At 38.2% G+C, this 25,651-nt stretch overlaps 2 protein-coding genes across 12 annotated transcripts in view; one reads left to right on the top strand and one right to left on the bottom strand.

Moving 5' to 3' along the window:
- VTI1A (vesicle transport through interaction with t-SNAREs 1A) overlaps positions 1–9,426 on the bottom strand; it is a 346,106-nt gene extending 336,680 nt beyond the window's left edge. For 4 of the 9 annotated variants that reach the window (XM_068548562.1, XM_068548557.1, XM_068548561.1 and 1 more), the window contains exons 1-2: positions 9,074–9,422; positions 154–212 (exon numbers count right to left, since the gene is read on the bottom strand). In XM_068548562.1, the coding sequence (XP_068404663.1) occupies positions 154–212; positions 9,074–9,167 (153 nt within the window). In that variant the 5' untranslated portion in view covers positions 9,168–9,422. Of the gene's footprint in view, positions 1–153; positions 213–9,073 lie in introns of all 9 variants that reach the window. The other 5 variants (XM_068548556.1, XM_068548560.1, XM_068548563.1 and 2 more) reach the window with 5 other exon arrangements.
- A 153-nt stretch (positions 9,427–9,579) lies between these two features.
- ZDHHC6 (zinc finger DHHC-type palmitoyltransferase 6) lies at positions 9,580–24,132 on the top strand. 3 transcript variants are annotated; one of them, XM_068548553.1, is made up of 11 exons: positions 9,580–9,808; positions 10,827–10,844; positions 11,944–12,035; positions 13,236–13,395; positions 14,635–14,796; positions 16,435–16,488; positions 20,471–20,638; positions 21,457–21,498; positions 22,194–22,339; positions 22,437–22,483; positions 23,521–24,132. In XM_068548553.1, exons 3-11 carry the CDS (start codon positions 11,962–11,964, stop codon positions 23,622–23,624), a joined length of 957 nt encoding a protein of 318 aa, XP_068404654.1. In that variant the 5' UTR covers positions 9,580–9,808; positions 10,827–10,844; positions 11,944–11,961; the 3' UTR covers positions 23,625–24,132. The 3 variants fall into 3 exon arrangements, with proteins under 3 accessions (XP_068404654.1, XP_068404653.1, XP_068404656.1); XM_068548552.1 differs by having other exon boundaries at positions 10,827–11,300; XM_068548555.1 differs by lacking the exons at positions 9,580–9,808; positions 10,827–10,844 and adding an exon at positions 11,070–11,300 and having other exon boundaries at positions 13,328–13,395.
- Positions 24,133–25,651: the final 1,519 nt, after the last annotated feature.

Raw genomic sequence — 25,651 nt, 5'->3', positions numbered from 1 at the left:
TTCTCTTCCATCTAAAAACTGATGAATTCTGAATCATGAACTGCTAATCAGTAATGTTTCACATTTCTACAATGAATAAAAGAGACTTAGAGGAAGGCATCAGATTAAACGGCTCTGGCTGTGTTTTAAATATGTTACCACGTCTACACATACCAGTTCTTTTGCTTCTTCGAGCTGTTTCTCCACATTTGCAACCACCTGCTTCTTCTCATCTGAAACAAATAATAACATCAAGGAATTGCTAAGGATACAGATAAATTTAATATTTAAAAACATCTATTTTTATGTACCTTTTTTCCTTTCTGGTCAGAGTAGAGAATTACCATTATCAGTCAAACAGTCATATCATTCTCTAGTGGGTTAGGAACTACTATAAGCCACTGATTCTAGGCTATCTGGAAATACATAATCCTATGGAGTACTGAATTAAGAGATGCCATAAGATTTTTAAGAGAAACCAAAAATTATTTTGGTCTTTAGAAGAGACTGTGTCAACAATAGCAGATTTAGTGGTGGCATGAGGAATCAGCAAAGTCATGACTTTAATAAATTGGGAAAAGTGGATTTATGAATACAATTTAAAAGTCACATATAACAACAATTCCTAAAACTGGACAAGTTCTTACAATCCTTTAAAAAAAATTATGCTTTCATTACGAGTTGAGTGTAATGGAAGAAATATTTGAAGTCAGAACTACTGATTCTAACCCCAAAGCCATTACCTACTCATGGTTATGGGATGCTGGGTAAGAAAGAGTTTTTACTGAGACTCAGTCTAAACTGTCTAGAATGGAAATTTAAAGCATCTACTGGATTCTTTTTAGCTCAAATAAGCTGATGCAAGAGAAATTCCTTTTAATTTGTGAAGTACTAAGTGTCTGTATGTGATTTTTTTCAAACTCAACCACAATCAACTTATAACTCAACTATAATTCCTCATTCTGGGAGAGACATGTTCTAACAGATACTTTCAGAAAAAATTTCCCTACCTCCATTCCAAATCAATCAGCCCATTTATTTAGAGATGGCACCTGAGTTTTGTGCTAACCTAATTTATTGACCACTTATATTTTTGTCTCCCTAACACTCTTCTCTTCTCAGGCAATGAGCTTCGCTCTTCTGAGGCTCTCCTCTTCACCAAGTAGGTCAATGGGAGATACTCTGTTCTTCTATGACCCTGCCTCTCTGGTCACAGTGACTTGCCAAAGGATGGGCTTCTCTTTCCAGCTGGACTAATACTAGTACCTCAATCCCTCTGGCTACGTTGGTCTGGGGGGTGAGGGTGGGATGCGTATAAGATCCAATCAGACTAATCAAAGTCCTGGAGTAACAGGAAAGTCTTTTCCTCTCTCTTGGTAGAGTTATGAGAATGTGAGTCTAGAAGCTGTTGGCATCCATAGCTCTAGCTACAAGGAGCAAGCCAATTTCCAGTGGTTGAGAATGAAAGCCTACACTTACAAAGAAGCAAAGCTGATAGATAGATAAATAGATAGATAGATAGATAAAGATTAAATAGATTTTGTTATCCTTCCTTTTCAGAAGGATAGTTAATACCAAGTGGGGAATCTTTAATAGCAGTTATTATTTTACTAGAATAATAACTAGGTTCTGATAACCTCAACTCCTTCGCTTTGATCACCACTTGCCCCAAACTAGGGGGTAGCTATCACAGAAAGTGTTTTGTGTGTACTCTAAGAATTTCTCCCTAAGAAAAGTGCACATTTAAAATTAAAATTCAGCTTGATTTTCCCTCTTTGAGAAAGTTAAGCCTACATATGGCCAGATTAAAAATTTAGTATACGACCCCAAATTTACTTGCTTCTGGTACATGTCAATCCATCTAACATCTCCACAAATTATAGTAGAGAACCACACTGTATTTTTGCAATAGTGCAGAACATGAAACAAGACAAGCGTATCCTGGACCAAACCTTTATCTCTAAGCCTGATGTATTTCCAGGACTCCAGATCTTTAACCCCTATGCTTCTGCCCATCTTCACTGTGACTACCTGGCAAACTGCTATTCAAAACTCTCTTCAGAAATCACTACCTCTTTGAAGCTTTTTCTAACCCAACAGAAGAATTAACTACTCACTCTTGCAGAAAACCCCTAGAACCCTTACCTAATCCTCATGATTTATCTCTCACACTTACAGGTCTGATTTATCTTCTACCTCGGAGGCTCTGGGAAGACAGGAACCATGTCTTAGTCCTAAAATTTAGCACTGAGCCTGGCATATAATCAGTTCCCGAAAACTGATGGTAAATGGAATAAATAGTGTAGTCAGTGCAAGAATTTACGAAAGAAGCTATGCTACCAACCACCCTGGTTTCCCTTTTTCCCTACCTGACCCCTTCCCCCACTTAATCTTTCTAAAATGTGGCTCTGATTGGATCACTTGAGCCTAAAAGTCAAGGCCCTCCACATTCCAGACCCAAGCGACCTTTCCAACTTTATTTCCAACTACTAGCTCTCTCGTATGTGCTCTGCATACTAACCAGACAGACTATCCATTACTACCCAAGCACATCTACCCCTCCTCCCCCCCACCCTAAGCCATTGTTCAAGCTACCATTTAGGTTCTTTGGTTGAATATAACAGAATTGATTCTGGCTAACCTAAGCCAAAAAGGGAATTTATCAGAATAATTCAGGGTGGCTCACAGAATCAATGGAAAAGATGAGTCCCCAAGCTCAGGGAAGACAGTACCCAGGGTGGCTCAGGAAACCAAGGGAGCAGGAACTCACTGACAGTCTCTGCAGAAGGAGAGTTAAAATTCCAATTCCTGGCAAAAATTCACTGAATGTCCTCGCTTGGGTAAAGTGTTCACCTCTTGACCTGGACAGGGCATGGCAGCCTGTCGGCTCCACCAAGACTGGGTTTAGGGGGTTCCTGAACGGAAAATCAAGGAGCTGCTGTCATAAGATAGAATGGGGGATTCTGAGCCTTCCGAAACAACAGAAACCCACTGCTTGCAACTCGTACACTCTTTCCCCGTTTTTGTCAGCTAAATCCCACCATCCTTCCAGGTGACCTCCTGGAACAGGATCTATCTCCTCTGAATTCCTAGACCTCTGTGCTCTGCCCTAGCATCCCTGATGATCACTAGAAATTGGTTCCTGTAGTTTTCCCTTCAGCCTCATTTCCAGCTCCGTGAAGGCAGGGACCACTCTTGACACATGTTTGTCATAATTTTGTAGTTAGCATAGAGAGCTGTACACAATAGGTGCTCACTAAGTGTTTACTGAATGAATCAATCAGTCCTAGCATTCAGCAACACATTTGTTATGCACAGAGAAACAGAAAAAGAAAAATTGTATCAGTGAGGACTGGGGCAAATCTTCCCACTTAGAATGGCAAGTTTCCCTTTATGAATGAAATAATGTTAAAACAAAGCCATTCTAGAATGATCCTTGTGATAAAGGACTAGAGTTGGAGATATCAGTATGAATTCATGTTTAGCTTACTATAAATATAGATGGTTTCATATATAAAATTTTATCAATATGTATATATACATGAGTTAGTATGCACACATTTCCCCTTGCTCTGTGAGCTGAAAGGGCCCAGAACCAATAATACCTCAGTACCAATAAGCACACCTAGTGTCCAGATCTTGGTTTCTAACACCATTTTTCAATAAAAGGAATTAGGATTCCGTGGAGAAATGGCTGGTGATTCTAGGACTGGTGTAGGAAAAATACAAGATGATCCTGGAGTACCTTATAATATCAGAAAGTATGAAAGTGTTAAAAAGGGGGAAAAAACCCCCTACAATGATGGGAGTATAGCAAAAGGACACAAAAGCCAGATGGAAGGGCTTCCAATGGTCAAAGCTGGCATAATCTGAGCAACAAAATAAAGTGGTATTAGAATATAACATGAAGTATTTAATAAACGAGTCCATGGATATGACTGACTGAATTAATAAGTGGAGGAGAATAGACAAATCTTTCCTGTATAGAAGAATTCCAAATAATTTACCTAAATACTCAGCCCTCAAGGAGGCGGAGCATGACTCCCTACTCCTTAAGTGTGGGCTGTGCCTGTGATTTCCTTCCAAACAGCACGGAAAGGAGGAAAAGAGTAACTTTATAGTGGAGGAACCTGACACATAATACCTCAGCCAGGTGATCAAAGTTAACATCAGGAGTGATAAGTTACCTTGCAGTGTGTACTCTTGATGTGATGTGATGAAAATGGTGCTTAACCTCTGTGGTCTTCCTCTCAAAAACCTAGAACCCGAGTCTAATGATGAGAAAAACATCAGGCAAATTCCAACTGAGGAACATTCTATAAAATATCTGATCAGTACTCCTCTAAACTGTAAAGTCATCAAAAATAAGGAAAGGGCTGTGAAACTGTCACAACTAAGAGGAACCTGAGGAGCCATGACTACTAAATGTTTTGTAGTACCCTGAACTGGATCCTAGAATAGTAAAAGGACATTAGGTAAAAAACTAAGGAAATCTGAAAAAAGTATGGACTTCAGTTAATAATAAGTATCAATATGGGTTCACTGGCTGCAACCAATGTATCATATTAATGTAAGATGTTAACAACAGAGGAAACTGGGCATGGAGTATATAGGGATTCTCTGTATTATCTTTGTGATTTTTCTGTAAATCTAAACCTGTTCTAAAATTAAAAGTTTGTTGTTGTTTTTTTAATCAATGAAGCTATTACTTAGGTTAACTAAATTGTTTAAGGGAGAGAGGATCCTCTGGGATTAGAGTGTGGGTATGTGTGCGTGTGTGTATATGCCTAACTCAAGTCCTACCCACTCTACTTCAACTCATTCTGTACCTGAGTTCCTGAATTAGGTCTGGAACCATCTCTTCAACTCTAATTTTATAGAACAACAGAAATGTAATACATGTGAGTCACATAATGTAATTTTAAATTTTCTAGTAGCCACATTTCAAAAAGTAAAAAGGAACAAGAGAAATTCATTTTAATATATACATTTTTTTAGTTTTAATAATATTTAACTCAATATATCCAAAACATTATCATTTCACTATGTGGCAACAGCCGCATTTCAAGTGCTCAATAGCTACACATCAACATTACAGCTCCAGAGCCACGTATGTTTTAAGCAAACCACAGTATTCATAAATAAAAGCAGATTTTTCTGAATCCTCTGACTACAACCACTTTGCAAAGGCAAGAGAGAATCATGGAACAATGCTATGGCTTCTTCCGTACACGGCCATGTCTAGATGGTGTCCAAAAGCCTCCAGGGCTTGGCATAACCAATCAGTTAGACTGAAGCATTTCCTTCCAGAAAGGACACCTGTCTTGCCCCACCACTTCTACTTCTCTCCCTGACTCCCTCTTTGATATCCTGAGTTCAAAGCCCCATTCCAAGTCCACATCCCAAAGACCCTAATCACTCATCTCCCCTCAAATGTAGGTGTTCATCAAGAGAGATTCACCCAACTCTAGTCTAGCACAGAAAGGAAGCAAAATTGAGGTCCAAGGTTCCTTTAAGAGTTCAACTAACATCACAAAGTCTGAGAAGCTGGGTCCTGACTAACCCTACAGCTGTTGTCTCCACCAGCAGCAGTATCACTAGCGGCTAATTTATCATGTACTTTCTCTGGGGAGAAAAAAAAGTGTGCTAGGGTGTTATATGCTTTGTTTCATTTGATTTTTACAACACTGTAAGGTTGAAACTATTATCCCCTACCCCCGATTTTCCAGGTGGAGGAGACAGGCTTAGAGAGGCTAGGCTATTTGCTCAAGACTGCACATCTAGTAAGCAGCAGAGCTGGGATTCTAAACAGATCTGATGCCATGTGTGAACTGTAATCAATTTGCCATAATGCCTTTCTTGGTATTTCTGACTATATCTACAAAATGATAGGCTTCATAACAGACCATTTATCTCTCTGTTCATGGTGAGGTAAGCAACTAATTGCAAAAGAACATTTTGTTTAAGATCCTTCAGGAAGCCTGCCTGAGTAACAGAACCTCTGCCCCTATGAAGTATCCCCCCTCTTAGGATTCATCATCAGAGGAAAAGGAGTGTCACAATTAGTATTAGCAATGGTTTCCACTCATCCATTGTCCTGACTTTACCACAGAATACTAATCATTAAAATCAAAGTTTGAATACAGTGCCATAAGAATATTATTTAAGAAGGGACTGATCTATCTCATCAGTCCAATTACTACAACTATGTAAAATTCAAACACTTTAGTCTAACAGGAAAGTTTTTTTTTTATTGTTTAAAATGTATCATAGAATAATCAAATTTCTTTTCTAAAATAAAGTTTTAAAATTTCAATCTTTTCTATTCTCTTTGGAAGTAACACTTTAATACACTGTACATGCACAGCAGAGGTAGCACATTGTACATTGCACACACTTAGTTGCAATCAATCCTACCCACTCTACTTCCATTTCAGTAAGTTAATATTTGGGGGAACAAACTGCTTTGACTGAAAATTTTGCTCCAATTTTTAACCTTCTTAACTCAGGTAAATTCTGGGTCAACCACCAAAGATGCCAGGAAGAGATTATAATTACTTTTATTCATACTGGTTTTTGCCATGGATGTACATATTAATTTGTTAGTCCACAGATATACATCTGAAATTCATAACTACACAGATATATTTTTCATCTTTCTCTATTTATCAACTAGAAACATTATAAAATGAGTAAGTACAAGTAATTATTAAGAGGGGAACCACAGCATTTTCAAGAATTACTATCATTTAATTATTCAAGTCGGTAAGCATTTTTCCAGTGCCAGTTATACAGTCTCCTCTCAATTCTCATGTAGCTGCTGTGTTTGGGCATTACATTATACTGTACCTATAGAGAGTGAAGACCTTTATTTTTAAGGTACTTAATTCAAAGGTTTCCTTCTATGCGGTAGGAATGGTTACATTAAAATATAAAGGTAAGAAAAAAAATCGATTGTAACAAATCTGTTTTCTTGGAATTGGCTGTTACAACTTTGCACCCAGGAATGACTTTGTTACTTTATAGAATAGCTTCCCAGTACAAAACCTATTAGCCCAAACAAAAAAATGTTTCCTCAGCTAAAACTATCACAATTAAAAATGAGCAAAAATCCCATGGAAACCACAAATCCTGATATTCTGAGGCTCTGGGACTGAAGTCAAAGGAAGTAGTCTCCAACGACAATGACAACAAAAATCAAGATGATCTTGGGCAGTGGAGGAAAGCAGAACTGAAGAGATGAGGCGAGGTGATGTATCATGAAGTGATGAGGCCATCAGCCAATTCGCCACAAAAATCTCCAAGGCAGCAGAGCTTGGTACCTATATGCTACCTTGGTTCTCTCCCCTTGTCCCCTCACTTGGACTCAAACACCTCTTTAAGACACCATCCTCCACCTCCTCCAGAACTAACTGGGACTTCAGGAGATGAGTGGGGTGTAAATTCAGAGATCCTGGCTTGAAGCAAATGTCCCTAATAGAAAATAGGTGGGGGTAAGAAAAACAAAGAAGGGACTTCCCTGGTGGTGCAGTGGTTAAGAATCTGCCTGCCAATGCAGGGGACATGGGTTCGAGCCCTGGTCCGGGAAGATCCCACATGCTGCGGAGCAACTAAGCCCGTGCGCCACAGCTACTGAGCCCACGTGCCACAACTACTGAAGCTCACGCGCCTAGAGCCCATGCTCCGCAATGAGAAGCCAGCGTACCGCAATGAAGAGCAGCCCCCGCTCACCACAACTAGAGAAAGCCCGCGTGCAGCAACGAAGACCCAACGGAGCCATAACTAACTAACTAACTAAATAAATAAATAAATTTATATATTAAAAAAAGAAAAACAAAGAAATAAAGGAAGAAAATTATTTACAAACACAAAAGTTTGGGGGGAGGTAGGGAAAAGGAAACAGAAATGACAACTTAGGTCCAGCAGAAATTACTGCTGGCATCAAGGATTGACTAACAAGGTGGAGCAAGGAAGTTGCCCACCAGTTCACAGATCAATGAGCACTCCTTTTCCTACACTTTACACCATAGAGTGAAGGTAGATGGTTCAATTTCCCTAACAAAACTGAGCACCAAAGCCACAACCTTTTCTGCAACTAAATACTCAAATTAAATCTGTATTGAGAGAAAAATAAATCCTAAAACAATGACCTACAGACAAAAATCACAAGACATCATATTTATGTATCTGTTCATTCACTTAAAACATTTTCCTGAGCCCGTTCTAAATGCCAAGGAAATCAAACATAGCTCCCACCTTCACATAACTGACAGTCCAGTATCGAAAATGAGTTGTGCTAAAACACAAAAACAAACAAAAACAAAACTCTTCTGGATGAAAAATGTAGAATTTTAAAAGTGAGAAAAATTATCCTGTACCAAGTTTTACACAACACTGGGTTATGGATCCCCAGGAAGGATGAAAAATAATAAATGGGGATGGGGGTATGAAAGGTACTAATGATTATAGCAGCTAACAACAAGAAAGGGCTTTACATATGTTGTCATTTAATCTTCACAAAAACCCTATGAGAGACGCACAATTCTCTCCATTTTACCAAGAAGGAAAGTTGAGAGAGGTTAAGAAACTTGCCTAAATACAACAACTTCTAAGTGGCAGAGCAGGGATTTGAATCCGGGTACTATGACTCTTAACACTGCTTTGCTGCCTATAATAATAACAACATTACTAACAAAACAACGTTACTGTATGATGCAGACCCGTGATCTGGGTACGTTCACTTATTCTCTTTGGATACTCTCACATCTCTACATTTCACAAACAAACAAAACCCAGCAAAAACTAAGACTCAGAGAAACGTTCCCAAGGTTATACGAGTCACAAGGCAGCGGAGTCCAGATTAAAGCCCAGATGGCTCAGAATTCAAAGGCTCTTTACAGTGCACCCCACAACCCAGCTTGGATTCTCCCCTTACCCTCAACCAACCTCAAGCATCCCTCTGGGAGGCCCCAACACCACCTCCCTCCAGGCTCGCGCCTCAGAGACACATTTATTCAGGTGTCGTTCCATCGCCCACTACCCAACCCTCCCGGCTCTCCGGGCCACCCCCGCCCGGCCTGGGCAGGGCTCTCACCAGGTGGGAGTCGGGGGACCCTCGCAATCTTATTGGTGATCTCTGCAGTGAGCACCGCGAAGTCCTGCTCGTAGCCTTCGAAGTCGGACGACATGGCGGCTCCGGAGTGGCCGGTCCGGGCCGGAGCCTAGGTCAGGACTGGGGAAAAGACGGTGTAGGGACGCGGGAAGCTCCCTCGAGAGCGGAGCAGAGAAGCCGGTAAAGCTCCCAGCCAGGCCGCTTCCTAGTTGTTCTTCGCAATCTTGGTCCTCCGGAAGTTGGGCTGGGTGCGATTTTATTTTCCGTTCCGGCTTCAAGATTAAGAAATTCGCTAGGGAAAAGCCCTTCAGTTAGTGCCCCCAAAAGCTTAAAAAATACGCGGGTTCTCGGGAATCACCGAAAGCATTTTTTGACCCTCCACGTTTTGGAAAGCGGCTCCGGCTCCCCAAGCTACAAGTCAGAGGGGCTTGCTTCCAGGGGGAAGTTTGATGCGGCGAACCTCCCGGAAGTGGCTCTCACGGAGACTGCGCACTGAGCCTGAGCGGGAGAGCTGCGGCGAGGCCGCTGGCGGAGCAAGGCGAGGGTGGAGGCTGGTCTCGCACTCCAGCCTCTAGCACACAGGATTTACTTTCTACTTGCGCTGGGCTGAGGTACCCATGACGGAGTTATCCGAGCCGGAGAAAACCTGCTCCGGGTGCGCCCGAGCCGCCGCGGAAATGCGATGGCCGAAGAGCGGGCACTGAGGACCAGACCGAGGTGGGAGTCAAAGCACGGGACGTAACCATGATTTTGGCGGTCTTCGCCCCACCCGAGTGAGGCCAGCGTCTCCAGAATGTTGAGACCAACCACGCTTACCAAGATGTTCTTCCTCTGAGTGAGGATTTCTAAGCGCTCTGCTCCATGACACGGGCGGGAAATTGAGGCACAAGGCAGCGGCATCTGTTGCATGGAAGTCTTTGTTACTCTGTCCCTCTGATCTTCTTCCCTTGACTCACTCCAGTCCAGTCCGAAATACCCTTCTACAGATCTTCCCGGCGCTCGCCGTCCTGACTTTCCCGTCCCTCGCTCCGAGAGACACTTCCTCTTCTTTTTTTCTTTTTTCTCAAATATTCTCATCATGTTCCTTCTCATATACGCCTCCGGTCCTGAGTTCACACACACTTATCTCTCCCCTCCCTTCCTTGCAGTCTCTTTGCTTTCACCCTCCCGCTTCTTTACTTTGACACAAATAGACCCTTAAGTTAGTGTTAGTGGGCAACCGCAGGCAAATGGTGTAGACCATGTCTGGATCATACTTTATGTCATTCGAGACTGGGTAAGAGGCAGTTTAGAGCTCCATAGAGGGAGTTTGATGACTTGGCTTCTGTTGAGTTCATCTGTTACCGCCGTGGTTTACTCACTGAGCCTCTCCAAGCCATTTTGTTTTCTATGAAGAAGGAAGCTGGATTAGGCCAACCGTAAGGCCCTCCTTCCCAGCTCTAAAATTCTTCATCTCCTCAAACCATTCACTAAACGGTTGCATAGACGCAGTCCTCTGACAAGTTGGGAACAAAAGAATAAAAACAACCATTTTAGAATCACGTGTCCAGTTTAGATGCTATTCAGACATGAGGAAAGTTTGGATAAGACGAAAATAGTTCTTTTTGATGTTTGATGAGGTACTCATTCCATAGTAAAGTACTTGTGAGCTGCTTTTGTTTAGGTGGTTATTGGAATTAACAAATACAGTACATAGTAAAATGTCTTACCGAACTTTCTCATTTTGTTTCTTTAGATTGGATTTCAAACCAAGGTACTGGATTCTCCTAGAAAACATAAAGAGTGTGTAACAGTGAACATGGCGTAATCTGCATTAACATCCCACAGTGTGAAGGCATGACAATTAAGGAACACACATGGACTTGTGGCACATGGAAATGTGTGCACAGAAAAAGGAAATCTGTAGTTCTTTGAAAACAGGAAGGAGTTCTTCCTCACCAAAATGGGTACCTTCTGTTCAGTTATCAAGTTTGAAAATCTACAAGAAGTAAAGAGACTTTGTCACTGGGGTCCCATTATAGCCCTTGGTGTTATAGCAATATGTTCTACCATGGCCATGATTGACTCTGTGTTGTGGTATTGGCCCTTACATACCACTGGAGGAAGCATGAACTTTATCATGTTGATAAATTGGACTGTCATGATTCTTTATAATTACTTCAATGCCATGTTTGTTGGTCCTGGCTTCGTCCCTCTGGGGTGGAAACCGGTAAGAAAAAGATTCCTTAAGATGGTGAACCCTCATGATAATCATATATTTAGTTTTTGCCTAATCTGCCAACCAATAAGGTCAGACACAGCCTGCTCTTCGCTTTGGTAGAGACTAAGTGTATTATTCTAATCACCAATCATTTAGAGCTCAAAGAATTTATTTTATACTGGTTTGAAAGTATGGATCTAAGTTAGTATTTCCCAAAGCAATTTCATTAAATACTTCTGCATTAAAAAAAAAAAAAAAAAATGGAGGGGTGGTGATGAGTGCATAAGTTTCTAGGAAACACTGCATATCATTCACCTCATAATTCTACAGTGTGGTTTGGCTCTAGGATCTTTTTTCATGTAACATATTAACATCCGTTATAACTGAGAAAAACTCTTTGGAAACTACTGTTTTAAACCATAAAGTGTTCAGAAATAACGGGCAGCCTGGTAATAACAAGTCATGCCTTATGAATAAATACTATGGTTTGATTTTCTTTTATGGGAGATGGGGAAAGGATGGAATTTGAATTTTAACTTGCATTTCCAGCCATTTGAGTTAAAATATTTTTAAATAATGAATTTCTGGTAACAGCAACATCACTTTTCCAATTACCCAGAGGTTTATGTTTTGTTTCTATTTTGCTGCCAAGGAAAATTCTCAGGATAGCATGTACCTTCAATACTGTAAAGTCTGCCAAGCATACAAGGCACCACGGTCACATCATTGCAGAAAGTGTAACAGGTACTGTCTGTCTTTGCTATTTATTGGGGATTGATCAACTTGATTACTGGTCTTTTGTTGTTATTCTTTCTACCACATCAATCCTAGTTTTATTTTCTGCAAGGTGGCTGCTTTATAAATAATGTTGTCAAAATAATTGTGTCATAATCTTCATTTTACTTTTAAATCGTCAATTCTGTTAATAAGTATTACTCTTTTTTGTTATAAGTGAAAAGATTTTTCTAGAAAAGTACAGGTTTACTTTGCTTCTTGCCTTGCCAAGAGCAGGGTAAAAAGTTATACCTTTAGGTTGTTTTCATAAATCAGGATTAATTGTCGACTGTCATCTTGACTAGCCTTGGAATTGTTCTGAGTCTAAATTATAAAGGAGACCTGCTTTTTCCATTATTTAGTTGACTAACATTTACACTTTATACAGATCTACTAAATGAATCCAGGTGCCTGTTATCACAGGTGTTTTATATACAAAACTTAATTGGAAGAAAACAGAATCACTATGAAAAATGTGAATTAAGCTAGAACCTTTTTTAATGAACACCTATGTCCACTGATAAATAAGGAATTTATGATGAGAATGCTGAGGGGGAGGACCATTAGGGGGACCATTGGAGGAGCAAATAAAGTTTAGTTTGAGGCAAGAAAATTTTCTTCTAGCAGCCTCAAGAAAGGGAAACAGAGTAAGACTTTGCTCATTAAACCACATCTTATATTCCGGAGTTAGCTTGCTTAGCTTAGAGACTCCACATCTAAAGGATAAGAACAGGAAGGAAGGAAGTTACAAGCGTCTGCTAGGCCCCATCAACCCCAGTGGAGATTTATAAGTAATTTGGTTCAGTCTCTGTTGTTTTCCACTTCAGTCACTGCATTTCAGAGCTAGAGGAAAACCAGGAACCATGCTCATTTCTTTATAATGAACCTCTCAGTGGGCCTCCAGACTTCTTTAAACAAAGTCACTTGTAGCAGACATCTTTTCCTCAGATGCTGTTACAAAGCCTGCCCTTTCTTGTGTTGTTTAAAATTTAAAAGAAGTCACTGTTTAAAAACTCATAAAGATTTTTCTTTCTGTTCCATGAAGTGTAATTCCTCTGTGACCATGCATGGACATGCTAGATTCCGATGTGCTTGATCTTTTGAAGACCAAAGTTATTTAAAGTAGACAGGATTTTCTGCCTCACGTTTTATGTAAATTTTTCTTGTTAGGTGTGTGATGAAGATGGACCATCACTGCCCTTGGATCAACAACTGCTGTGGTTATCAAAATCATGCTTCGTTCACACTGTTTCTCCTTTTAGCACCACTGGGTTGTATTCATGCTGCCTTTATTTTTGTTATGACAATGTATACACAGCTTTATAATCGGGTAAGTGAAAATGTTATAAAATCATGCCAGCTTAAATAGTAGTTATTAAGATTATTTAAGAAGTTCCTTTTGGAAATATGCTTTCTACAATTTAGGTGGGGAAATAGAACTTTGTTGTATAATCCTCTGTAAGGATTCCTTTTAAAAAAGCAGTAAAACAGTTTTTAAGATGAGGAAAGATTATTTTGTCCTGGAAACTCACCTTATATGCTCTAGTTGAAGTTGACAGTTATTTTAGTACTATCTATAACTCACTGGACTTCAAACTTGGTAGCTGTGGTAAAGAATAGTTAGAGGAAAAAGCAGAAGAGGGAGAAAAAAGACAATACTAGTGCTTTCTGTTTCCATTCGATCCTGTGGCCAGATGTAGTTCTTTTGTTCATTTCTAAATCCAGTGTCCTGGAACGTGGCTCACAGAGCAGGTGCACATTCTAAGATATGGTGCAACTGACTGAGTTGATTTATGGGCAAGTAGTCATGAGATAAAGTTCAGTAGTCACAAATTGAGGTCCCTAAAGAGGCCTGGAGGGTCAATGAGGGAAACAGGCCTGGTGGGATGTGGTAAACTGGAAAACACCGGTCCTTCACACAGGGAACAACCCATATTTGACTTCAGCCAGTTCTTGATGTTTGGAAATCCAGCCTGGTGATGCCAGATCATCCGGTTTTTCAAGAAAAATCTGAAAATCTGGACTTTTTATGTGAAATCTGATTTCTAAATCACTAAACTTCTAAATGTTGGTACCTAACGCTGAATATTTTAAAACATTTTGTAGGCCAGGCAGTACACATCAGCAGGCCATATTCGGCCTACATTTTGCTAGTTTTTAAACCTCTCGTTGTGGAACATGAGGGAAGAAACCACTGAATCCTAGGCTATGTTTGTCGCTGTGGAAATCACTGTAAATAGAGGAAAACAAGGAGAGGATGGGAGACGCAGTTACAGCTTAGATTGGTGGTGTTCATGCATAGTAATGTTTGTGCGGTCTACCTAACACTTTCTGAGGGAACAATAACAAACAAACAAAAAACGTTTTAGAATACTGAAGAATGACATCGTGCATATCAGTATGAGTTCAAACCACAGTATTGATTAGAAACAGCTCTGTTTGCTTTGACCACAGTGTCAAGTTGTCATTTGTTGATCTTTTTGACCAAGTTATTTTAAATGGTACAGTAGAGTATGACCGTTTACGACAACCAAGTATTTCAAATGTGTGTTGTTGTTATTGTTTATAGCTCTCCTTTGGGTGGAACACGGTGAAGATTGATATGAGTGCAGCCCGGAGAGATCCTCTTCCGATTATTCCGTTTGGATTAGCTGCATTTGCTGCCACCTTGTTTGCCTTGGGATTAGCTTTAGGAACAACCATAGCTGTTGGAATGTTGTTTTTTATCCAGGTAAGTTCCTCTATTACATCTAGCTAAAGTTGTCAAGTTATTGGGGCCACTTGTAACGAGAAAGAGATAAAGCTTCCATTTAAGTATGCAGTGTGAAATGGAGATTATTGTTACTTATTCCATCTAGGTGATTAATTTAATCTTCTACTAGTCAGATAATTTTGAAGTGACTTTGCCAGAATTTCTAGGTTATTGATTTAATTTTAAAAATACTAACTTAGAGTTATATAGCATTTTATACTTGAGAAAGCTCTTCTCACCATCTCTCTTGATCTTCACATCAACTCCAAAAGAGGTCGAAGAGGAGTATTATTTTCCCTTCCTTACAGATGAGTAATTAAGTCACAGGAAGGTTAAGTGACATAGCCAAGATCATCCATTCATGTATTCAGTAAACATATATTCAACAAACATGATTATTGTTATTTTATATTAGCATATATTAAATCAAAATCATAATAACATAGCTAACATTTATTGAGTGCTGTTTTAGGCTTTTTACATGTGTCAGCTCATTTAATCTCCATAACAACCCTGTAATATAGGTGCTATTTAATGTCTACTCTGTGATGAATCACTTTGCTAATTACTGAGGCTACAAGAATGAAAATGAAGAGATTCCTGCCATTAGGGGACTCACAATGAGTGGTGAAGAGTTAATTAATACAGGGTCATGTGTATAGCATAGATCTATGTACAAAGTGCAGTGAGAACACAGAGAAGGAGGATGTGGCCCTGAATGGATCAAAAAATAGTTCTTATGACTCATTTCATTCGCTTCATTAGTTTATTCATTCATTGAAAGCCCACTGTGGACCAGGTGTTGTGCTAGGCCCTTGGAATATGATAAGGACTCCCAATCCAGGGTTGTTCTTACTGCGTCACACTGTCTCCACGAAGGCACATGGAGACTTCACAGAATTGCAGGACGTATAGAGTTAGAAACGCTGGGCTTGAGGCCCTGATGCGTCTCCCGGCCCTTTTTGAACTCTTGGTTTTAAAATAACCTGGTTTTGGTTATAGTTCACGTTTTCTACTAGCCTGGCATCAAATTCTTTGAAAAATTTTCCCCAATCCCTATAATTAAGAATCATATTAGAAATAAACTAAAATCCTGTGGTGTAAAAACCTACATAAATGGAATTGTCATAGCTAGGAAAATCAAAAAATAGAATCAAGACTGAAAATATTCAGTTTTTACGGCAAGCAAAATATCTAGGTTGACTGAAATGAGTCCCTGTTACGTGTAATAAATAGATTAATCATGCATTTAAGATTAAAAATAGTGGTAAAAGATTTTAATAGCATAATACATCTATATAATACTGATTGAATGGATTGTATCAATATTTTATTAATACTCTGAAAAACTTACTCAGAAGATGGTACTTAAAACATGATTTTTTATTTAAACAGTAGATTCAGATTTGACTGTGGATCGATGTAATCATTCATGTGAAGATGTACAGTGGTTAAGAGTCAGATGGACCACACTCTGCTGCTTAATCTCTGTTATCCTGATATCTTCATCTATGGAGTGGAACAATAAAAACTACCTCGTAGGGTTAGTGTAAAGATGATAATCTTAAATGAACCAGTCACATGATGAAATTTTACTATTTATCATTTAATTTCCAGATGAAAATAATTCTCAGAAACAAAACTTCTATTGAATCATGGATTGAAGAGAAGGTAAATTTTATAATTGTTTCCTCAATATCGACAAGGTACTGATTAACTAATAGACCAGATTAACTAATAAATGCCCCAAAATGAAAACTTGGCTACCAAATGGCTTCCTTACGTCATTTGCATGCCATGTAAAAGGTGATCATAGGAACCGTTTGATTTATTCTTGGTTTAATATGACTCCCACAGAGCTATCTCACACACTGAGTTGTTGAAGAGGCCTAAGCCACACATGAAACCATTTGGCTGTACTCTCTCGGACTGGAGGAGAAGGCAACCCATTGGGAAAGGAACTTCTGTCCTACCAAGGTGCCATCACATAGGCTTTAGACATCAGATAGGGCTTATAACATTTAGCTGTTACAAACCTCACAACTTCCAGTACATACTTCACACTGTCCATTGTGATTCTGATATAAAAAGTACATCTGACTACCCCACTCCCTATTTAAAACTTCTCAGAGCCTCACTATCACTGTAGCAGGGGTTGTAAACCCAAATGCACTACAGCCCGGGCAGATAACCTAGATGCGGGGAGCCAGCCTGTGGGCCAGAGCTGCCCGGCAGACGAAGCTGATTGGTGCCACAGGGAAATCCTCACCCAGTATTGTGAGATCGTATAATTTTTTTTTTTTCCCAAGGAAAGTCAGAGATCTGGATTTCTGTGTTAACCTCCTTTCTATTTTTAAGCATTGGCAAGCAATTCAAATTAAAAACAAACAAACAAAAAACCTTTGTGGGACAAATAAAACACACCTGTAGGACATATTTAGCCCCCTGGCAGCCAGCTGGTGAGCTTTCATTTACAGCAGCAGTTCTCAAACTTTTTGGTCTCAGGACCTTTTACATTCTCAAAAATTGTTAAGGACACTAAAGAGCTTTTGTTAATGTGTATTATATCTATTGACATTTGCCTTATTTTCTAACTGAGAAAATCTTTGAATATTTATTATTTCATTAAAAAAACCAATAAATCCATTATATGTTAATAAAGATAACATGTGTTTTGGGAAAAATAATTAAATTTTCCAAAATAAAATAGGAAGTGGTGTTTTTTTTTTTTTATAAATCTCTTTAATATCTGACTTAACAGAAGACAGACAGTTGGATTCTCACATCTACTTCTGCATTCAATCTGTTGAGATATGCTGCTTTGATTGAAGTATATGAAGAAAATTCAGCCTCAGATAAGTAGGTAGAAAAGGGTGGAGTATTTTAACATGTCTTTTAGATAATAGTGGATATTCCTTGATAATACATTAAAGCTTGACGAGTGCTAGTTCTTGAGAGGTTAGTTGCATGTGAGATCTGAAACTACATCAGTAAACTTTTTGTATTCTTTTGTATTTAAATCCATCAAACTATCTTGCTCTTTGAATGGATCTGGTACCCATATAGGGCATCAGGCATTGGTCATTTGGAAAATAGTAGTTTACAGCGTTACACAGATTTTTAAAATGTTGACACATTTCATTATACAATATCTAAAAGCCGCATTCATTCATATCACTACCAATTTTATGGGGAAAATCTTTAAATATTGGAAAGCTGTCAAGCTCATAGTGGTGGCTATAAATTTTCCAAATTCCAGTTTTCACTTGAAAGCCTTATTTTTTCCACTGGCAACAAATACTCAGTTGTTTATATGAAGTAACAGCCTGACTTTGTTCATTTTCGAGAAGACGTCCACTAAATACTGAAGTCTGAATAACCTTGGTTTTTCTGTTACATTACTCATTCTTTCATGTAAAAATAGCGTTACATGAAAAAAGCTGGCTACACAGCTTTTGTTAGCTCACAACTCAAACAAGTGTTTTTCTTGAGATAAGCACTTTGGCAAGCTTTATGTGTACTTTCCATTTTGTCACACAGAATATTAAAAAGACATCTACTTAAAAAAAAAAAAAAGACATCTACTTGAGGGCTGAGAGTTAATAAAAATCATTTTTATTTCTTCATCAAGAAATTTTTATGTAAAACTGGGCTTTTTGTTGGTTTGGTTTTGTTTGAATTATGACTGTGTAGCAGTGAAGAATATAGCACCTATTAATACAGTTTGGTGCCACTGTCTTGATTCCTGCTTAAGGTGCCAGCAATTTTACCCACCATTGCAAATGTCAACACCATGAAGAAGGCAAATAACATCTTCGTATTATTATGAAAGTTGTCTGACTTTGTTGAACTCCAAGAAAAGGTCTTGGGGACTCAAAGAAGTATGCAAAGCATACTTTGAGAACCACTGATGTACGGGTTTAAGTCCAAGCTCCTTAGCTTATGCGTAATATCAATAAAACCTTTTATGTCTTCCTCTTACCTGCTTCTCCAACTTCATTTCCACCCCTCCCACCCCATTCACACTCAATACCAGCTAATACCAAATAGTTTGCACATCTTATGCTTCTGTATCCACATGTTGTTCCCTCTGCCTAGAATATTCTTTCCCCCTATTTTTTGCTTAATTTCTTGTCCCTCAACACTTAATTTAGCTGTCACTTCCTCCAAGGAACCTTCCTTGACTTTCCCTAGACTAAGTTAAGTACTTTTGTAGCGTTTTCCTGTAGCACTTGCTGCACATCTCTGTCACCTTTTAACACACAGTATTGCTGGAATCCCCCATCTTCACTGAGTGCTTCTCTTAAAGACCGTGCCTTGGTTGTTTCTGTAAGCTACTCTCATCCTTAGCACTTTTTCTTTCTTAATATTCTAGATCTCTGTTCTCTGAGGCTCTTAATTCATTTTGAAGACTCTGAAGCTTTTGCTTATAAAAAGGGAAAAGAAATTACCCTTTACTGTCTGGGTGGGGATGGACTTACATGTTGTCATGTTACAGCTTGACAATTCTTTTAATTGAATTAACATCAACATCACTTTATAAGTAACTGCAAAAGCTTTTCCCTAAAATACTATCCCCTGATAATAAAATATTTCAAGGTATCATCTCTAGTTAGCATAATGTGTTGACATTACGTTAACAGTGTTTTTTTGCTAATGACCAAAGCTCTTTGTAAAGTGCCATGCTAAATCTAGAAGTTATTTTAAAACTGGCACTCTGTTGCTCAGTAAAAATCAAATAAATGATTGTATTGATATTAAGTTAAAATGTATCAAAATTACAGATTTTGTTACACTGTAAGTATCAACTGGATTTGTGCACTTATTGTAGGAATAAATGGTGTATCTCTATACCACTAGGTGTCAGTGGAAATTCAGAAATTCTAAGAAATTTCTTAGAAATTTCTATCAGAAATTCTAAGCCAGTTTATCCCTTTAAGTAAAAGCTAACAATTTAAATGCCTAGAATATAATTTATGAAACCTGAATATTTATATATATATGCATAAGATGTACATATAAATGCCTACATAAATAAGTATATAGACATATGTAATGGTATATAAAACTGAAAGAAGATCTTTTACACATACCTGCTAGCTTTAAAAAAAAATAATTTTCATAGAATGATGACTCCCCCGTCACACCTTTCCTGGCCACTCACACACAGGTGTTGCTGCCACCCAGGATGCAGCCATTGCATTCTAGTGCACCCCACCTAACGGTTCCTTCCATCCTGAATAAACCCTTGTTTTCTCTTAAACCTCCTTATCAATATGTCTTCTTTACACCTGGATTCCTTTGTTCTGCTGAACAAGCAGGAACATTGAGGACTTTTTCTATATGGAATAAAGTTACTAACTCCTTTAATAAATGTTTTTGAATGCTTAAATTTGGTCTTATTTAGGCATATTCCTGAGTAACTCCTGTCAGACATTTTCTGGATGGTCTCATACAAGGTTGGTATTGTGTGTCAGGTTCTTCCTATATTGTGATAAGTGTGTTTATTTCTCCTGTGTACTCTAACATTACAACAAGGAGGAAGCAGTTTTAGGAATGGTACGAATTTGAGGAATAAATGTTCTCAATAGTATATTACTAAAAGCCATTTAAGACAGATGTATCTGCCATCTTACATCTTTGTTACCCACAGGCTAAAGATCGAATTCAATATTATCAACTAGATGAAGTCTTTGTTTTTCCTTATGATATGGGAAGTAGATGGAAGAACTTTAAACAGGTTTTTACGTGGTCAGGGGTCCCCAAAGGAGATGGACTGGATTGGCCAATAAGAGAAGGCTGTCACCAGTACAGCTTAACAGTGAGTATTTTTGTTCAGATAGTCTTGCCTTTTTGCCTCACCTTCTTCCCCTTAACTTCTTAACTCCGATGGCATTTTATAGTAAAATAAGTAATAAGAATTTTTTCAGTATGTCAAATGAATCTAAATTCTAAAGCACTCCTTGTATCATGTCCCTCCTTCTATTTAAATCTTTCCTTATCTCTCCATACCTGTGAGATAAAGTCCTGATTCCTTAACTTAGTTTTATAAAATCTGGCCAAAAGCTACCTTTCACCTACATCCTAGCAGGAATCATCCTTTCCAATCAGCCTAGTCTACTCAGCGAATTCCTGGTACATTCCTGACCCCTAACTCTTCCCCAACACTGTTTTTTCTATGTCATCTGAGCTCCTCTTTATCAGAAATTATTCAGACCAGTTCCAGTGACCTCTCTTCCATAAAGACTTACTTCCCCACTCTAGACTCAGCTGGATTTGGCACTTAATCATATACTAATGTATATTAGCACGTGAGGTCTCATTTTTATTTAATTCTTGTATCTTATGTCTTTAACTTAACTTGGCAAGATTCTAGGCAGAGGTTATTTCCCCTACTATATCTAGGGAACACTGAGAAGGAGGCCCCACTTCAGTACCAGTTTTTAGTCATAGGGCCTTCTTTCCATGCTAAAAAAAAAAAAAGAAAGAAAAAAAAAGGCGGCCTTTAAATTGTCAGCAATTTGAAATGTTGGAAAATTGGGAGTTTGTCATGTCACTGTGCTATAGTAAATGAGGAAAGCCTGTTTTTAAACATTGAGATAAGAGACTTCATTTTTTTTTTTTATATCTTTCAAACAGATAGAACAGTTGAAACAAAAAGCAGATAAAAGAGTCAGAAGTGTAAGTAATTCTTTTGCAATGATACTAATTTCTTTTTCTTTTGTCAGGCTCTATACTTCTATGTAGCTTTTAAAATTGCCTTTGAGTAAAAACCAACTGTTAGCTTTTATTAAATAATATTTCTTAATACATTTGTTGAAATTTAATGCATATTACTTTTGTTTTCATTTAAATAGTTTGGACTGGAGGTTTGGAGGGAATTTAGTCCATTTATATTGTCAGAAGATAAGTATCCTCAGTATAGTTCTAGTGTGAAACTCGTCCTTACAGTGATACGGAATAATTCAACGGCCACTAGCTACATGTGGCTATTTAAATTTACATTAATTTAAATAAAATTAAAATTTAAGTCCCTTGGTTGCACCAGCCACATTAAAAGTGTTCAGTTGCTACATGTGTCTAGCGGCTGTCACACTGGATACCACAAGTATAAAACATTTCTATCACTGCAGAAAGTTCTACTGGACAGCACTGCTTCTAAAATGTCATTCTTAGCCATGTGCTTGAAATGAAGGGTAAGAAAAAGCCTGAGAATTAGAAGCATCAATTAATTACCTTCTATAAAGGGTAGATAGGGAACCAGGAGGGAAACACTTGCCTGATATTTTGGGTCTACCTTTCACAGTTTACATTCAAACTTAAAAAACCTCAGGTATGGGTTAATGTTAAATTGTTCTTCTGCTCACTGATGACAGGTTCAGTATAAAGTAATAGAAGATTATAGTGGTACCTGCTGTCCTTTGAATAGAGGAATCAAAACCTTCTTCACGAGCCCCTGCACTGAAGAGCCTCGGATAAGGCTACAGAAAGGGGAGTTCATTTTAGCCACAAGAGGCTTACGGTAAGCGACAGAAAGCAGTGAATTTCTTCTTGAATGATGAAATAGGCATCTAGCCAAAAAAAAAAAAAAATTAATTTTAATCTTTTAAATATTTCAGATACTGGTTGTATGGAGATAAAATTCTTGATGATTCCATTAAAGAAGGTATGAAAGTGGAAGGGGGCGTTTAGAGGACAAGACTGCCAGCAATAACTGCAAATTTTACAAGAATAAATTTTATAAACAGTCACGTCACGTGCATTAGGGGAACTAAATAGGAAGGCACATCATTAAACAACAAAAAGAAGCTCTTTGTATTATTTCTCCATACACTTGTATTTATCGGGTCTTTGCAGTGATTAGCAAACATCACACCCCATACTTACCTGTGCGACAGGCACTTGCGGAAATGCTTCACTTGTGGTATTCAGGTCCCCAACAGCCCTCTGAGGTCCGTGCTGTCATTGACATTTTATTGGTGAGGGAACTGAAACGTGGAGAGGCTAAGCAACGTGCCCAAGGCCACACTACACGCAGATGGAACCAAGACTCCCGCCCACGCAGTCTGGGTCCAGAGCCTATGACTAAGCTGCTATGCTATACGCACCCCCATTGAATGAATCGTCCTATTAAGTTATTATAAAAACTAATGAACTGAAACTGTGTCTTTGATTTTTTTATTTACTTTTAAGAATTGTTCCTTTTTAAAGTAAAGATTAACCCAGGATGCTCTTTTGAAAACACTGGGTTAATCATAAATTAACCCATGTGACAGCTTAGGCAAGCTTGATATAGAAGTGCACAAGTTAGAGAAAGTCTAAAACGAAAATTCACAAAGGCTACAGGGAGATAGTCCCCCGGAACAGATGAAGTATGACAGTGCCATACTCCTTCATGGTCACACACATGTACGTGAACACCAAGTTCCCCCCACTCCACTGGGGCTCTCCTGAACCACATCAGCTCCTTCCCCAGATGATGGAATTTGGGAAATATCTGTTTTCTAGCTTGTTAGGAACATTTTTTTAAAAAATTTATTTATTTATTTAATTTTAACCTCATAATTGTGCTTATAAAAGATGGTGGGGGGTGGTAAAGTCTAACTAAAAGCTTATTAATTGGAAGTAATAGGAGTAATGGGTCTCACAAATGTCATTGTGGTATATCTGACTATTTCATACCAGTTTCATTTTCTCCCTCAGGTGTTTCAAGAATAAGAGGATGGTTTCCTAGAAACTGTGTAGAAAAGTGTCCCTGCGATGCTAAAACAGATCAAGCCCCAGAGGGTGAGAAGAAAAATAGATAGCCACTTTTAAAGTAAAATTACTCTAAGTCCGCTCCATTACTTGAAAATTGTACATATTACTAAAGAATTATGCAATGAGCCTACTCTGGTTAAGGTGTTCTTTTCCTCAAAGGTGCCCTAGTGCCATGATCTAAATATTTTTATTATCATTTTGAAATGGAGAAGCCATTCTGCACATACCTTTGAATTCCTGCACCTCGATGCCACCGCTCCCTCTCCCCAAAAGGAAAAACACTTCACCCAAGTAAGTCGATTGCATTTCCTCTAGGATTTTTTTATGCACTGCCCACGACGGACCTCACCTGCAGATATAGTTCCCCCTTTGCCAGGAGCATCTGCATGTGATGCTTTTATCCTCTCTCCCCCTCTGCCGAAATTTCTTATGTAATATTCTAGATACTATAGAACTTAATTTGCAGATTCAATGTAAGCTCAGATTTTATTACCTGTCTTTTAATAATGAAGATTTTGTCAAATCAAATAAAGATCAATGGATGTTCTGTATAAATCATAGTTTTTACTCAAAGTACCTTTCTTTTTGCTGACTAAAAAGGATTGTCTTAGTTCCTTACGGAAAAACTGCTTTACTGCCTTGTGAAAAATCGACATCTTTAATCATGAGTCTTAAGACATACATATTTGCCTCAAATTACCCAATTAATGGCATATTGAGATCACAGGATTCTGGGAGACTTTTTTTTTAATAGAAGTGTAATTGATTGACAATGTTACAGGTGTCCAGCAGTGATTCAGTTATATATATATGTATATATATGTGTGTATATATATTCAGTTATATATATATATATAATATATGTATATATATACACATATATTCTTTTTCAGATTCTTTTCCATTATAGGTTATTACAACATATTGAATATAGTTCCCTGTGGTATACAGTAGGTTCTTGTTTATCTATTTTATATATAGTAGTGTGTATCTATTAATCCCAGATTCCTAATTTATCCTTCTTTGCCTCTTTCCCCTTTGGTAACCATAAGTTTGTTTTCTATGTCTGTGAGTCTATTTCTGTTTTTTAAATAAGTTCATTTGTATCATTTTCTTAGATTCCACATATTAGTGATATCATATGATACTTCTTGTTCTCTGACTTCACTTAGTATGATAATCTCTAGGTCCGTCCATGTTGCTGCAGATGGCATTATTTCATTCTTTTTTATGGCTGGGTAGTATTCCACTGTATTTATATACCACATCTTTATCCATTCATCTGTCCATGGACATTTAGGTTGCTTCCATGTCTTGCCTATTGTAAATAGTGGTTCCATGAACATTGGGGCGCGTGTATCTTTTTGAATTAGTTTTTTCAGCTTTTCTGGATATATGCCCAGGAGTGGGATTGCTGGATCATATGGTAACTTAGTTTTAGTTTTTGAAGGAACCTCCATACTGTTCTCCATAGTGGCTGCACCAATTCCCCCCAACAGTGCAGGAGGGTTCCCTTTTCCTTCACACCCTCTCCTGCATTTATTGTTTGTAGACTTTTTGATGATGGCCATTCTGACCTGTGTGAGGAAATCTCATTGTAGTTTTGATTTTCATTTCTCTAATAATTAGCAATGTTGAGCATCTGTTCACATGCCTATTGGCCATCTGTATGGAGAAATGTCTGTTTACGTCTTCTGCCCCTTTTTTGATTGGGTTGTTTATTTTTTTGATATTGAGCTGTATAAGCTGTTTCTGTATTTTGGAAATGAATCCCTTGTAGGTTGTATCCTTTGCAAATATTTTCTCCTATTTTGTAGGTTGCCTTTTTGTTTTGTTTATGGTTTCCTTTGCTATGCAAAAGCTTCTAAGTGTAATTAGGTCCCACTTGTTTATTTTTGCTTTTCTTTCCATTACTCTAGGAGATGGATCCAAAAAGATATTGCTGTGATTTATGTCAAAGAGTGTTCTGCCTATGTTTTCCTCTAGGAGTTTTATAGTATCCAGTCCCACATTTAGGTCTTTAATCCATTTTGAGTTTAATTTTGTATATGGTGTTTGAGAATGTTCTAATTTC

The sequence above is a fragment of the Eschrichtius robustus genome, chromosome 7 (assembly GCF_028021215.1).
Source record: "Eschrichtius robustus isolate mEscRob2 chromosome 7, mEscRob2.pri, whole genome shotgun sequence".
Classification (NCBI taxonomy): Eukaryota; Metazoa; Chordata; class Mammalia; order Artiodactyla; family Eschrichtiidae; genus Eschrichtius; species Eschrichtius robustus.
The sequence above is the reverse complement of the archived record's forward strand: the minus strand, read 5'-3'. Positions and strand labels throughout refer to the sequence as shown.

What these genes read in the sequence shown, in the direction of transcription:
- ZDHHC6 (XM_068548552.1), top strand. Translation starts at nt 11,034, where the DNA reads ATGGGTACCTTCTGTTCAGTTATCAAGTTTGAAAATCTACAAGAAGTA. An exon ending in TCCCTCTGGGGTGGAAACCG is followed by an intron (nt 11,301 to 11,943) that starts GTAAGAAAAAGA and finishes TTTGCTGCCAAG; the next exon opens with GAAAATTCTCAGGATAGCAT. An exon ending in AATCATGGATTGAAGAGAAG is followed by an intron (nt 16,489 to 20,470) that starts GTAAATTTTATA and finishes TGTTACCCACAG; the next exon opens with GCTAAAGATCGAATTCAATA.